This window comes from Emys orbicularis, chromosome 3, assembly GCF_028017835.1.
Source record: "Emys orbicularis isolate rEmyOrb1 chromosome 3, rEmyOrb1.hap1, whole genome shotgun sequence".
Classification (NCBI taxonomy): Eukaryota; Metazoa; Chordata; order Testudines; family Emydidae; genus Emys; species Emys orbicularis.
Genome location: NC_088685.1, coordinates 207,027,542 through 207,043,980, shown reverse-complemented (window position 1 = coordinate 207,043,980; position 16,439 = coordinate 207,027,542). Strand labels below are relative to the sequence as shown.

The following is a 16,439-nucleotide window of genomic DNA, read 5'->3' as shown; positions in this document are numbered from 1 at the left end:
CTGAGGGAGATGTTCAAAGGCACAAATGAGAGCTAGGCACCCAACTCCCATTGATTTTCAATAGGAGTCAAGTGCCTAACTTCCTATTTATATCTTTGAAAACTTCCCCCTCTGCCTTTGTGTCTTATAAAGCACCAGGCATATTTATGGTGCTAACTCAGAAATAATATATTATTGGGGCTGAATAGATTAAAATTTCACCTGTTCTGCAGAAATTGTCTTTATTTTGCAAGATCTGAATGTTGTTCAATGGAATTCACCTTACAAAGCAGATAATCCTTTGTAGGACAGATGGAATTTTACAGTTAAAGGACACTAAGGCCAGGTCTACATTATAAACGTATATATGTATAACTACGTCACTTGGAGGTGTGAAAAATCCACACCCCTGAGCAACGCATTTATACCAACCTAACGCCCAGTGTAGACCGTGCCAAATGGGGCCTGCAGGGATCAGTTCTCAGTCCAGTTCTGTTCAATATCTTCATCAATACTTTAGATAATGGCATAGAGAGTACACTTATAACATTTGCGGACGATACCAAGCTGGGAGGCATTGCAAGTGCTTGGGAGGATAGGATTAAAATTCAAAATAATCTGGACAAACTGGAGAAATGGTGTGAAGGAAATAGGATGAAATCCAGTTAGGACAAATGCAGAGTATTCCTCTTAGGAAGGAACAATCAGTTGCACACATACAAAATGGGAAATGACTGCCTAGGAAGGAGTCCTGCAGAAAAGGGATCGCGAGGGTCATAGTGGGTCGCAAGCTAAATATGAGTCAACAGTGTAACATTATTGCAAAAAAAGCCCTCAACTGGAGTATTGTGTCAAGTTCTGGGTGCCACATTTCAGGAAAGGTGTGGACAAATTGGAGAAAGCCCAGAGAAGAGCAACAAAAATGATTAAAGATCTAAAAAACATGACCTATGAGGGAAGATTGAAAAAATTGGGTTTGTTGAGTCTGGAGAAGAGAAGACTGAGAGAGGACATGAAAACAGTTTTCAAGTACATAAAAGGTTGTTACAAGGAGGAGGGAGGTAAATTGTTCTCATTAACCTCTGAGGATAGGACAAGAAGCAATGGGCTTAAATTGCAGCAAGGGCGGTTTAGGTTGAACATTAGGAAAAACTTCCTAACTGTCAGAGTGGTTAAGCACTGGAATAAATTGCCTAGGGAGGTGGTGGAATCTCCATTATTGGGGATTTTTAAGAGCAGGTTGGACAAACATCTGTCAGGGATGGTCTAGATAATACTTAGTCCTGCCATGAGTGCAGGGGACTGGACTAGATGACTTCTCAAGGTCCCTTCCAGTCCTAAGATTCTATGATTTTATGTCGATGGGAGGGCTTCTCCTATGCCTCTCGCATAGGTGGATTAACTACGCCGACTGGCAAAACTCTCCTGTCAGTGTAGTAGCGTCTTCACTGAAGCACTACAGTGGCGCAGCTGTGACACTGCAGTGTTTGAAGTGTAGACCTGCCCTAAGGTAGTTAATTAATTAAACAGTATATAATAAAATGTTGGGTCAATCACTAATATATGTAAGAATTAAGGAGGGTCTTGCCTGGTAGATTTCTCATGGGATCATATTGACTTTATTTTTTCAATATTAACATTTAAAATACTACTTTGTAACTGAAAGGATGTTAAGATATGCCAGTGAAAACAGCATTTGCCAGAACCTAACAAGAGGCCAGCTGTGAAATTGCACACATGGTCTGCTCTATTTCTGAGCAAGATTTTTACAAACTCTTTTCTTGTTCTTGTTTGACACTTAAGTTGGGAATGAAAGGAGATTGGAATGCAACTATTGCTTTATTTTCTCCTTACACCAGTAAGATGATGGATGGTGCAGTACTGTTGAAAAAAAAAATTAAACATACCTTTCCCATGTCTCAATAATTAAATTATTTTTAAATGGAACTCAATTGGTTGCTTGTTTACATTATACATTTTAATGTGACACACATTAATTACTGTCTAACAGAAATATAAGTTGTGGTGAAGTTACATACAGAAACTGTGATATGTACTAATGTGTTTGAAGTTCCAGATAAAATGTATTAATGCCTTTTAGGTATAGAACTTATTCCTCAAGTGAAGATAGAAGATTTAAAGCAAATGAAGGTAAGTTTGGGCATAAACTTTGTAAGACAATATAAATATTTGCAAACAGCAAGATTTTATCTGGTGTCAACCATTATGACTACAGGAAAATTGATCCAAGTTCCTTTTTTGTAGGCATACATAAAGTATTTAAAGAAACAACAGAAAGAGCTGAATGCTTTAAAGAAGAAGCATGCCAAGGTATGATCATTAGAGCTCTAAGAGTTTGGGGAAACGCATTTAGCCAGCAAGTTCACTCACTTTAAAAAAGTCACGAAGTTTGTAAGCATGCACAGATTTTAATGGTAGTCAATGGAAAAACTAGGGATAAGTAAATTAGATTAGCAAGAAATACATGTTTATTTTAGCCTACACTAAGGACACCCTCCAATAGGCAGTTTTTCCCTTGAGCACTTTTAAATATCCCCTCAGCTTCCAGTACAGTTTTGTTTGACTTGTATAAAGAGCAAAAGACCACCTTTACTAGGTAATGGTTTCTGCTAGCCTCTTAAATGATTGTTTCTAAGTCTTGCTGAGAACGTTGAGAATCAGCTAGGTGGAATATGCTGTATCAAAGACAGACAGTGTAGGAACAGCATGGAGAGAAAGTGTAGGTGGGGAGAGTAGTTGAAAAATTAGATCCCCTCTTCGTGGGTAGCCACCTTTTGCTTGATATTATTGGCAGTAGTGTCCAAAGTATTGGTCCCCTGCCACTATGCTCCACAGCATACTCAATTCCCTCCTGCTCGTAGTGGGTCCCTAATCACTCCTGGTATCAAAGGAAACATAACAAGAGAAGAAAGTACTGAGGTTCTGAATTTGGTCCCATTCTGGTGGCATATGAAAGCACCGCTTGACTTTATAGTCAGTCATTTCCTTGTTACTAAGTGTTCTTTGATATCCTTGGATTCCTATGCAGAGGACTCATTTTCACGCTTGGATTGATATATGTGGCTGGTCATTTTTAGTGTCAGAAGGTTCATCAGAACCTGCAGCAGCATCTACTACAAGAAAAGTCCTTATGTTTACCTTCACGACTGTCGGTGGTGGCTGGACTGGTAATGGTCAGGGAACTAATAATAATACTAAGGACTTTTAATATAAGGCTTTTCATCTTCAAAGCATTGTATTAAAATTAAGTAATTAAATCTGAAGGCCCCTAGCCCTCCATGAAAGAGGGAAATAAATGTTATTCTTTTACAGAAACTGAAGTTTTGAATATCCAAAGTCACAAGAGAGTCCGTTTTAAGAGCTAAAATTAGTACTTCTGTACTAAGGTGATGGGCACCCTTGAAGTACCTGAAACATCTAGAATAGATCATATGTTCCTAAACTCTTTGGTAGTGAGGACCCCTCACCTTAGTAGAGTGAGTGTCTCTTGGACCCATCCAGTCCCTTTGCAATCCATTGTGCTATCTCCTCCCCCATTTGGGATTACACATTATCTCTGTGACAATTGCAGTTATTGTTTGCACAGAAAAGTAATATTAGGAAATCATTTGATGTATTTTAGCGGTCTTATAACACATTGTAGCAGCTGGAAGGAAGGAAGAGAGCCATGCAACTCTGCATTGTTAGACCCACTGAATCCAAGAATTACTGCCAGATCCTTGGATGCTCCTGACCATGGGTCCCCCAAATTTGGAGGAATAAGTAATGTAAAGGAGATTCTTACCTTTTTGTTTTACAAAAGGTTTTCTATCCCTTTTCCTTACAAAGATGGCCTTGCAAACATAAACTGATATAAACTAATTGCTGACTTTGCAAGAATATGCAGCGAGGCTCCATTTTGGCAGTAGAAGGCTTACTACCTAACCATCCCCCCTCCTCTGCATGCCACTTTCCATGTAAAATGAGTCCATTAAGTTTGTGGAAGGTACCACAAAGGATCGTGCAGCTAACTGTCCCCAAACCCCTTAGGCTGATATGATGATGTGATAGTGGCATAGGTTATGTTGAAAACATGGGGCTAGGAAAAAATACACTCTTCTGCAGGCCTGACCAAAAGTTCTAAAGCCAGCCGTGTTCCTGATTCTCAGTTCTGTACTCGGACGGCTACTCCCCTTCTCTTTCTAACGCCTGGTCTACACCAGGGAAAAAATCTGAAAAATTTCCCATCATCCTAACATCAATTCAGCTGATGAAACATGGGGATACATTGGGAACACCCTAAGTTAGTCACACCACTGGCCTTTTCAGCCCCGTGTCATCTATCCCTACTCAGAAAGTGTCAGCTGTGATTACACTGGCTATCCTAGGGTTCCCAAAATTGGTTACAGCGGCTCAGCTAAACTAGGGAGCAATTGTTAGTGTCACTTCTGGGCTGGTGATCAGCCATGGTGAGGTATAGTGAGAGAGAGCCGTTGGTGGCTGAGGCAAGGATTGGGTTCACGGTAATGTTAGTCTTTCTACTTTCTTCATTTAGCTGCATTTTGGAAAACTAGAAAATTAAAAAATGGAAAGAAGCCTGGATGGTAAAACTTTCAAAAGTGCCTCCATGATCTATGGGCCCAATGACTTTCAATGCATCTCGTCTCCTAAGTGCATAAATCCCATTTGGAAAGGAGGCTTAGTTATCCAGGTTACGTAAGCACTTCTGAAAATGTTCCCCTGAGTCCCTGTGTGCCATTTCCATCCAGAGGCATTCCATGGAAACTTTGACTTCGCATCATGGGAGAGTACCAGCAAAGCTGACTGATTCAGCTTCAGGGGACCTGACAGGAAAAAGATTGAGCAGTGTACCTTTAACAAGTATTCATCAGGTGTGTCTCTCACACAGCATTCATGTGTCTTTTATACGAACAGCGATGTTCCCTGCTTTTATTTTCTTTTAAGTGTAAATGCTGATCGGCCTAAGTATTTCTAAAGACAAAGGTAAAAATACTTCAGCAAATAACATGCAGAAGTGAAGACACCGTTTGTGTGCATGAGCTAATAAATGGCTGATTGAAGCCATGCTGTGTAAATGTGGGAGTATGCTAGAGAAAATGTGTTAGTGGGAGTATGTAGGAGTCACACAGGATCAGAAAGATGTCAGGGGTGGAAACCTTTCACATGCTCCTGTTAAAAAGAGGCGGAAACACCAGATGGGAGAAAAGAAAAAAGCATGATAACCTTAGAAGGCTATACAAAATCTGTAAAATCTTTTTTTTTAAAGAGAACAGACCCATTTATTTTTCATATAAAATGTGTGGACAGTTGAAAATAGTCAAATATGCATTTGATGTATAAAATGAGATTTGTATACTAAGTAGGATAGGTGGAGAGCTCATTTTAATGGCAGAAGCATACCTGCTGAGTAGCCTCAGAATTAGTAAGCAGTCATTTTATACCCCTTGATAAAATTAGAACTTCCCATCTTACCTTAATGTCAGATTACCAGCTTTGCCAATAAACATGGAATTTTGTGAAGTCTGGGCGTGGGGAAAAGGAGAGATTTTATTCAGAGGATTATAAGCAATACAAATGGGAAGTTGTATATGCAAAGCTCTGCAAAGACATGATATTGCTTTTAAATACCTCTTCATGATCAAGTGAAAGAGGCTACAGAGCAGTAGAGGAGCAACTAGAAATTAAAGCAGGAAAACATACGGTGAATAAATATTGGAGGGAAGACAACTTCAGTACTTCACATCGGTTGTGGTGGCAGGCCATACTTTTTTTGTTTCAGAGTCAGTCTGCAAAGGGACTTTCCAATACGGCTAGCATTTTTATTTAAGTAGGGTTCTCTGAGTGATGGTCCCTATGTGTATACTACTTGAGGTGCGTGTGCACTCCATGTGCCTGAGACCAGAACATGATTGCTAGAAATGTCCATTAGTTTGTGCCTGCACCATTATCCTCATACTCCAAACCCAAGGACTTAAGGGGTGTCCTGGACCAACAACCTCTCCATTTTCTTGCTACCTCCTGGGGTCTGAGACAGAACCTGTTCGAGTTAGGCTGACTGGTCTATAATTCCCATGGTCCTCTTTGTTCCCCTTTTTAATGATAGATACTATGTTTGCCCTTTACACGCGCTCAGGGACTTCACCCATCCCCCAGAATTTCTCAGCGATTATTGCTGTCTTACACTATCTCTATTCCACTACCTTCCCTCCTTCCCCTCTGCTGCAGAGCCTTAGCCTAGGGCTATCTGTGGTAGAAGGGTAACCGGAGACGCAGTCGGTCTGTACCTTCTTTTATGCCCTCTGTTCAGAGCCGGAGAAGAATGGTGCAGGCACAGACCAGCGGACAGTGCTAGCAAAAGACTCCCTGTCTCAGGTGTGTGGAGCACACCTCAAGCAGAGTACAGGTAGGGACCACACATCTCGAAGAACTCCAGTTACTGTACAGGTAAGTACACCTCAGAATAAGTACACTTTTCTTTTCCACCTCAGAAAAAGCTGTGCCACTGGAATTCCCTTGGGTAGTTCTTAGCTCTGACTCTCAGGTTTTGAACCAAATCCTCTACCTACCACACGGCCTCACTAAACCGACTGGATGTTGGGTGTTGAGTTGGGGGATTCTCCAGACTTTGGGATTCTGCACAGGTTGGGCAGGAGACAAGAAAGCTTATCCTCTGCAGGGCATTACTGCTGCCCCCCCAGAGGGCTGGCTGGTAAATCTGCATAATTGTGGCTGCACACCTAGCTTCTCTCCTAAAAGACCCTTGTGCTAAAGGGTAGAGAGCCACTGTGCTGTGCTTTGCGATGTGCATGAGGTATGGAACCCCTGCCTGGGCTCGGTGCATCCTGCCCCAGTCCTGCTCAGATGAACTGCCTAGGTTCAGCAACATTCTGTTCCTCTGAAGCCCTTACATAATAGCCAGATTAGGTACTAAGGAAGGAATATAAAAAAGAAAGAGAGGAAAATATTGAAGTTTGCTGGGAGAGCAATTAGCTATTTTTAGGGGTTCCGTGATTCTTTTTATTTTTATTTTAAACCACCATATTTTGGTGACAGAGGCATAAATATTATTTTTTAAAACCTTATCTCAAGTAAGATCGCTAATTTGAAAATCTAAGCAGAGGCTTCATCTCTTGTCGTTGCATTTGCTAGGCACATTAAAATCGTCTTCCATTTTACAGCAGAATTCATTGTCAAGGTTTTCAGTGTGTTACTCAGAAGACTGATGAGCCAGTGACTTGAGCTCATAACAGCTTGTTTTTCCATATGGCCTTTTTCTAAGGTTGCAGCATCTAACCTTCTTCTTGCCCATCATGTGTCCTCCTGTATGACTCTCCACCAACTCTTTAATATTCCCCCTGCCTTTCCAATATGGAAGAGAGGGCGTTCCGTTGCACTGGTAATAATGGTTTCAGTGTGTGCATGCCTTTCCTCTAAGTCTCTAAGGGGCGTATGCATCTCTGGGAAGGTTGGACTTATCTTAGAAAGGTGTGATCAAAATGGCAGTCCATTTGTTTACATTGAGAACTAATCTTACATGGCATGGTGCCATACAAAGGTGAGGATCAGACATGTCAGTGTAGCAATGTAGCTTGGCTTTTTTGCTCAGTTATAAAAATGTGGCGCATGATTTTTCAACAAAGGCAAAGAAACTGAAAGTGAACCCACTCGTGCAGCATACAATCCTAGTACTGGAAGGGACCTCGAGAGGTCATCTAGTTCAGTCTCTAGTCCCCATCCTCATGATGGCATGAGAAATAAACATCATTTTTTAGGAAAAAAAGAATCACAAGTTACATTTACCCTTAGCAGTAGCAGCAACATTCCATCATATGGCAGTGCACGTTGTTGGTCCCATGCTGGACCAATACCAAAACGGATCCTTGAGGAGGTGGAGTGGGGAGTGATCAAACTGACCATGTCACAGGAACTGTGAAGAGAAGGTGGAGCTGCCCCCCAACTACTTTGCTTCAAAAAGATGTTTGGAAAAAATGTATTCTTTTAGAAGTCCACATTGAGGGGCTTGATAATCCCATTAGTTGAACACAGTCATTGGGATCTGCATGCATGTGCAGATGGCAGCATGATTGTGTCTGGACTGCAGCTGAATGCCTAACGGAAGCCAAATTTCATCATTGTCCTCCTGTGCTGTAATTCTGCCGTTCTTAAAATAATTTACCAACTGGTTGCAAGAGTGGGCCAGTCATGGCACATGTGTGGATTTGCTGCTGCTTATACTTTATGTAAATATTGACTTTATTTCAGTTATAGCACGTCTATAAAGTGCTCACCACAACCCAATGCAGTGGGTCTTTTTCTGGCAGGCGGGAAGGAAAGGGGATGAGGCTCCTTTAAGGATCTCTCCTGCGTTTGGCTTACAAGGATAGGGAAAGGAGAACTTACCTCATTGGTCGGGGACAGGAAGTGGCCAGACCAGGCAGAGGGAGCACTGGGAGAAGGGAGGATGTGTATACCCTGTGCATTCCAGAAAGAGCTTGCACTCTCTCAGGAGTCACCAGCAGCACCCCCTCTTTCACCCATGGGATCAGAGTAGGACCGGGTTTTTAATGATCAGCTGTAAGCAGTGTGCTTGCTGCCTTTTTTTTTCTCTTTTGAGGCTGGGAAGGAATTTTCCTCTCACTGCCAGATTGGCCGAGGCAGGGTGAGTTTTGTCATCTTCCTCACAGCAAGTCAGGGTCCAGTGAGGTAGGTAAGCAGGATAGATCAAGATGTTGCAACTTGGTAGGTAGCAGGTGTCCTGTGCACTCATTCCATAGGGGGTCCTGATAAGCCGTTGTTGGAAGTGGATTTAGGGGAAGGCATCCCCTAAGGCAACTGGGAAAGGGGGCCTGGGCTCCTACCATCTGGTGTACCACCCACACATCTTTTCCAGACCCTCATAACTTTCACACAAGGGGAGGGTGGTGGGGTCCCTGTGCAGCTATGACCAGGTTGGGAATGGAGATGCTGATGGCAGGACCTCCCAAGTAGGTGGAAACCACTAAGAGAAACACGGTGACTGAAGCCTTATTTGCTAGGTATTCACAGATAAGTGAGGTGAATAAAGGTGCAGCCTCCTGTCCTCTGCATCTTGTTCTTTATCCTGTGTGGCTGGGACAGTGGAAAGATCTTCAGAAATTCAGCAAGCCACAAAGATATTTTGGTTCTAAGGCGTTTATATTATTTTTTTCTCTAACGTGGGTGTACTATAAACCGAGAGATGCAACGTGCAGGGGTTTTTATAAAGCTGCTGCCAGTAGATAAGACTGAATATTTTTGTAATGACACCCACCTAGTGAGCTGTCACCCTCCTATACTGTAATGTTCATATTTGTTTGGCATTTCACTGAATCTGAAAAACCTCAGTAACTTTTTGTAATTATCAGCCTTTCAAAAAGGACTTTCATACTAGGAACAACTTGCTCCTGAGTCTTAGCTATGTTTAGCTGTACCGTTGGTGAGTTTTAAATAAATTAGCCTATGACTTTTGCAGATTGCAGAAATTATTTGATTTTTAAAACAGACTAGAACAGTTACACTGAGCAGCATCAGAAACTGAACATTCACTGCCTGAGGCATATGCAGTAAGCATAGTCTCTTGGAATGGGAGACACCATGGTACTGCACAGTGGTGGCTGTGGAGCTTTCAATGGAGATAATTGTTTTGTACCTTGTAATTAATACATAACAGGTTAAATTCTGGTCCCTAAGCAAATGATCTGTGCTCATGGAATGTGCTCAGGGGAGCCTGAAGGCAGGGCAGGGTGCACACACACAGCTCCTACACAAGGGATTAAGCCAGTAGAGTCACCTAATAGCAACACCCCTGCAGCTAGATAAATAAAATATGCAAACTAAGCTTAATATACTAAATAGATTGGATATGAATTAGCAGATTCTCACCCTAAGCGATGAGACAAGCAGGCTGCAGATTCTTAAGGGGCCAGCTGCATTTTACAGCTTGGAATCCCCAGGTGTTTCATGCATAGGCTAGAAATCCCTTTAGCCTGGGTCCAGCACTTCCCCCACTTCAGTCTTTGTTCTTCAGGTGTTTTCAGGAGTCTTATTGTGTGGGGAGTGAAGAACACCAGATGATGTCACTCCCTGCCTTATAGAGCTTTAGCATATGGTGGAACCCTTTGTTTCAATGCTTGGTTTCCAGACCAGTCTGTGGAAAAATACTGACATCCCAAGATGGAGTCCAGCATCGTGTGGTCTGATCACATGTCCATGTAGAGTCATAGCAGCCGTTAATCACAGGCTGTTTGGAGTGTTCTCAGGAAGGTTCATCACCAGGTGGGAGATAAACTTGTCTCAAGGCCGGTTGTTTTTTTCTAATGACCCATTGCCCTGAATAGGCTCTTCCCCACCCACTATCTAGACTTAAAGCATCTTGTCGAGTGGGCATTAACCAGGTGTAACTACATTTGAAATACAGATACATAATCAATAGTCATACCTTCAGATACAAAAATGATACATGCAGACAAATAGGATAATCATATTCAGCAAATCATAACTTTTTTCCATTGACACCTCACATGATTTATCTTGCATAAAATACATTATAATTATTCTATAACCATGTCATCATCATATCCCTGTGAAGAATATGGGGTGCAGTGTCACAAAGTGGTCACATATAAAAAGTTCCTTCTATGTGAAGAGAGATTCCAGTTTTAGCTGTATTCCTTTAAGTATAGGGAATCTCTTTCAAAGCCATTGACTCTGTCAAACAGAAGAAAGGTGTGTTTAAGTGCAACTGTCACACTGTCTGGAGTGGCTCACGACTGCGAGTGCCTACCTCGGGGCAGATTGTCAAAAGCATGGCAGTCCTGTCCCGCCCCCCCCCCCCCAACTGATGGTATGTTGTATCATTCGATTTCACCACCCAGTACCAAATGTGAACTCCCAAAGTACTTCAGTAATCTTATAATGGAGTCCCAGACTGTCCCCATAGACACTCCAGTCTATCTGGCCACCCAGACAAGCTGGACTATGTGATAAATGGTCACTTACACCAAAAGTCACACATATTCCAGGTTGCTCCCAGTCCCAAGAGACCAGTCACTCACCCAGGTCGAGTAGCATCCTAGATCTCTCATCAAAGACCAGTTCTATAGTAAACTAACTCTAGGTTTGTTGGCTAAGGCTATGTCTACTAGAGCGCTTACAGCAGCACAGATGTACTGATGCAGCCGCACCGCTGCAAGACCTCTCACGTAGCAGCTCTATAGTACAGGAGAGAGCGCTCCTGTCGACATAACTAAACCACCTCCAACAAGCGGCGGTGGCTCTGTCGGCGGGAGAGGCTCTCCTGCCAACATAGCGCTGTGCCCTCTGCCACTGATGCCAGCGAAACTTGCGTCGCTTGGGGGGGGGGTGGATTTTTTTCGCACCTCGGAGCAACGTAAGTTTTGCCAACATAAGTGGTAGTGTAGACATGGCCTAAGAAAAAGAAACGAGTTATAGAAAGGTTAAAGCAGGTAAAACACATGTACAGGTGAGTCAGTCTATAATTCCAAATGGTGGTAGAGATGTAGTAATCTGCCAGTCTCTCTCAGGGCTACCCAGAATAACTCTGGGGATTTCCGTCTTCCCTGTTAGAATCCAAACAGTCCAGAGATGCAGGATATTTCCCTGAATCCATACGTATAGCTTTTTCTCACAGAAAACTCACTGACAGAGTCACCACCCATACAGGCTCTGCCTTTGTTTGATGGAGAGACAGGGGAATCCATTTAGAGTCTTCAACTTCTGATCATCACACTGGCCATTGGCCTTCAAATGCACAAGAATTAGTAGTATCCTGCTGAAGTTTGCATTACGCATCTCGGTTAATGGGTTATTTAGTTACAGGGATATATACAATGTAAATGTTTGCTAGCACAGTATAACAGGATACAGATATGTGAAAACACTGCATGTAACATCCCGTTCGTTTTCATGAAGTTTAAACACCAAATACATTCTTATACATTTAACAATCAGTTTGATCTATACTAATAGACAGGTGAATTGGCCTGGGGCTTTGGTATCAGCTGGCACCTGGTCTGCCAGTGTCACAGTAACCACTGAATGTGCCAAGAAATTTTATATATCAGTAATTATGTGTTTTGCCCGCTGTTAATAGAGTGGAGTGTATGAGATTATTCTCCCTCAGTATCCTGCTTCTCTTTCTGCATAATCCTCGAGGTATGACATTGTTGTATATTCATGTCACCAGCTCACCGTGGGCCAAATTCTCTGGCTAGAGTATGGCCCTAAATGCAGTGAAACTAGCATGGATCTGCTGTGTGGGATGGGACAAGGTGAAGCAGCTCTGTGGTGTCCTCAGGTTTTGAACTGTCATGAATCCAAATGCAAATCCCTCAGCCCCTTTCTAGAGCTGCTGTAGAAGCTCCTCCATAGCAGACTGCTTCCCCCCACCTCTCCTAGTGGGGCTACTGATAAGGGTACTCTGACCTGTGTTGAATTTCCCCCTAAATAAACATATCCAGATTCATTTTCAATAACTTCCTTTTTAAAAAACTTCCTTTGGAAAGACTTTGGACTGAATGCTCTAGACTATAGAGCACCAGATTTACCCCAGTGTAGGTAGGCACAAGTCCATTTGTCTACAGTGGAGTTACATGTGCATTATAAGCTACAGGCTGCACAAAAGTCATAGTGTGGAGCAGCTGCTCCTGCATATTTGAAATAAAAATACTGATGAGTCTGACTCATTGTAATACTGAAATGCCGAAAGACTGTGCTGCTCAGCTGGTTACTTATAAGTTCCCTGTTGGTTCCCAGGAAGGAATTTTGGTGTGGTAATGGTGAAATTTTTCATTTGCCTCTCCGGTTTCCATGCAGAAATTGGCAGCACACAATATGTATTGCATATAAATGTGTGTGCATGAACCTATGATTATGCACTGTAAGGTGGGTTTTTTTTAAATCATAAAACATGCTAACAGGGATCCAAGATCATAAAAAGCCACAAAAATGTGGTAGAATCTTCCTGAAATCTCCATTGCTAAAAATAATGGGATTTGTGCAGGTTTGTTCCAGACATCGTAATATAGAAACTGGAATGGCTTAAAGAGAAACACTTTTATTGTTTCATAATGCAGTGTAATCATTTTTTATGTTCTTGATATTAACTTTTACTGAAAAATAATATAAGTGAATTGCAGCTGGGATATAAAGCAACTGACACTACTATGAAATGAGTAGGAGTAGTTGAGCGATTATAAGGCTTTTGATTAAAATTGTATGTAATGTAGAGTGAATTGCTATGGTATCCCCACTGGGTGACATTCATCACTGATGAGTTGTACATAATAATACACTTCTGCTGGGTATTCAAAATAAACGCGGATCAAATTGTTATTTTCAAATACTGCTTAAAAGTCTGGGGCTGATTTATTTTACAGACAGAGATGTATAGGAGATGTTTAAAAAGAATCTAAAATATAACAACTCCAAAATATGTATTTCTTATGTAACCTGCTATAGGAGCTTCAAATAGAAACGTGAATCATAATTAATGGAATTTGAGCAATTGTAAAATCTTGGTTACAGAATATCAGCAACTGGGGCACTGCCTGTGAATTATTTAAATATAGAATTAACTATTTTTATTATTTATATTAACATTAGTGCCCCAAATGTGCTAGGCACTGTACTCTACACACATATAGGAAGATATGTTCTCGGTCCAGAAAAGTTTAAGCCTTGATCCAGCGAGGTACTAAAACACACAACTAATTTAAGCACATAAGTAATCCCACAGGCTTCACATGCTTTAGTAGCTTGCTGACTGGGCCTTAACCACTACCCACAGGTATATTAATACTAAAAATGAATTAAATTTACCTTAAACTTTCAAATAGTTGCAAGTGGTATTTACCATGTGGCTTACGTTGACAGGCAAAGTAGCTGGTAAAATCCTTTTGCCGCTGAAAGCCATATTTTAACTGTATTATTGGCTATTATTTGGAGTTTGATCGGCAATATGTAATTTTTTAGTATCTTTGTGTCTAAAAGAAAAGAGTGAAATTAAAATGACAGAGGATTCAGAAAATCCTGAACCAGAGATTTATGCTATACCTGCATCGAGTGTTGACAAATGTACCATCAACCAGTCTAGAACATATTTCCACTTGAAACTTTGCCTCCGTACACGTTACGTTTATGAGCAGTGTTTGAAATATGCTGTAAAACTGACTTGGGGTTTTTCTTGGGACCCTAGTCTTGACAACAGTTGTGGCTGTAACAGTTATCTCTAGTGTACACAGACAGCAAATCAGACCTGTGTCAGCTAAGCCATTTTAGCTAGTCGTCCTTCCTCCCAGTTCTCCTTGTGACCGGCAGTCCTATAGTGTGCGATACCTTAGGTGTAGTGCTTTGTCTCCCAACATTCTCTGTACTTTACGCTATGTAGCTGGTAGAGCAATGATTTCTACGTCTATATACGTAACAGAAAAGAGCCATGCTGGTGTATCCATAGCCTGGCTGTAGCCATGGTATATACCTGATTGTCAGCCTCTGCTTCTCTTGGATCACTGAACATTCATGTTCACCATCTGAGATGGATCATCAGTCGTTTGGGCAGAGTCCAACATAACAACTTTTGATTGCAATCTGGAGTGAATTTGTCAGGCCCTGCAGAGCTATGTTGCATTCTCTGCAGTCAATCAATGTACAGGAAGGCACCAGACAAAACTCACAAATTGAGAAGTGCCAAGCCATGTCAGAAGTTTGAGGAACTATTATCAAATGATGATTTTGTGACTCCAGGTTAGAAAGGCAGACCTACCCAGAAAAATTGGGCTTACATTGGGGGTCAAAATTTCTGGCTGTACCTATGTGGTTATTGGAGAGCTCTCAACTCTCATCCAGTTGTGAGAAGAGGACAAGTTGCTTTGAGGAACCAGGTGTGAGTGAACTCAAAGACTAAGGGTCAAAAGTGGAGGCAAGGAAAGATGATGATGATCCTGGTGAGGCGAAGCATTCTAGGGATGAAAGACCATGGTACAAGCTACTGTGCTGCATTAAGTTTATTCTTCAGAATGTTCCTCTGTAGTTTTTTTGGAGATGCAGATTAAAGATGCATTTAACTCAGAGCCTGGGTATTGCTAAATAAAGCAGAAGGGCTATTTTTCCACATATCCCATAAAAATTCACTGTCGTGGCTATTACATGTGTGTATCAGGCTTGATTATCAGTTTTTTACATTCCCAATTTATGAAGGTGGCTTCAGGCTCAGAAATGCCCTTCTGAAGATAAGAAGAAATATTCACAGAGGGAATCTCCCAGAGCTGCACCTCTACTTGCAATGGCTCTGTTCTCCAAGTTAGTGTTAACAAATTCAGTGCATACCATTGTGCTAAGTGGCAGAAATCAAAGTTAAAAGAGGAACTGGGCATTAAAAAAGGTTCTTACCATGAGGCTCATCCCGTAGTGGACCCGGCAGCTAATCAGAGCAATGGAGCTTGGGTGAAATATTGCCACTTTAAATAAAGTGCAGTCATTTCATATCGTGATTCAGAAAATTCAAGAACATTTGACACAATGGATGCCAGTAAGTTATGTCCCACAAAAGCACAGTTGGACAGATACGTCGTAACATTTTCCAACCTACAATCTTTATTTTTTCTGCTTCCTCCTTCCCCACAAACATCCCCAAATCACAAGGAGGAACTTGCTCATGTGGACTATGTTTTTTTTCTGCTTAAAGCTACTTTACGTCATCAGTGCTTTGTCAAGGAAGTCAGAAAGGCAAAACTTGAGAGTTCATCAACAACCTTGTGAAGAAAGAAGGGGATGAGAGGAGAAATGAATAGTTAATTCTCAGGTCGCAGCAGGAGCTGAGGAAAGCTCAGAAGATAGCCAGAGGTGGCAGATGAAGGAGGGGGATGAAAGGGTGAATGAAGTGCAGGAGGAGGAGACCATGTGCACACATGCATCACAAAAGAGAATTAAGAAAAATGGAACATGCTCAAAGGGCTTCAAATGCTCTAATAAACAACTGAGGGCTGCGCTGCTACCCTTAGAAACAGCCAGCACCAACATGAACAGCAAACCAGACAGAGTTATCCCCCATCAATCAGCTGGCTTCACTCCTCTCCAATGTCGTCCGACTTCTCTCCAGTGATCTCTTGCTGTCTCTGGTCTGCTAGCTCAGCATCACCCAACTACTTGGATAGCACAGGCAGACATTACATTTCCCAGTACACAAAGCTTCATATTTTCTTCCTTTTTAGCTGCAATTGTTTATGTGCATTCAAACTAAATGGCTGTTTCATGAAACAATTTGTGATGAGCATGTGGCCACAAAGAAAATACAGCCCAGTTGGTTATCTATCCGAAATAGCTTTCTGTTGAATACAACATTTCAGGGAATACAATATCTTGGATAAAGATGAGTATTCAGAAAAGAATAAAATTAGGTTGTG

At 41.7% G+C, this 16,439-nt stretch overlaps 1 protein-coding gene across 4 annotated transcripts in view; it reads left to right on the top strand.

Moving 5' to 3' along the window:
- The window catches only part of PLCB4 (phospholipase C beta 4), a 131,146-nt gene that overhangs the window by 87,840 nt on the left and 26,867 nt on the right, over positions 1-16,439 (top strand). For all 4 annotated transcript variants that reach the window (XM_065400906.1, XM_065400905.1, XM_065400908.1 and 1 more), the window contains 2 exons: positions 2,081-2,130; positions 2,245-2,310. In XM_065400906.1, coding sequence (XP_065256978.1) covers positions 2,081-2,130; positions 2,245-2,310 — 116 coding nt within the window. The remainder of the gene's footprint in view (positions 1-2,080; positions 2,131-2,244; positions 2,311-16,439) is intronic.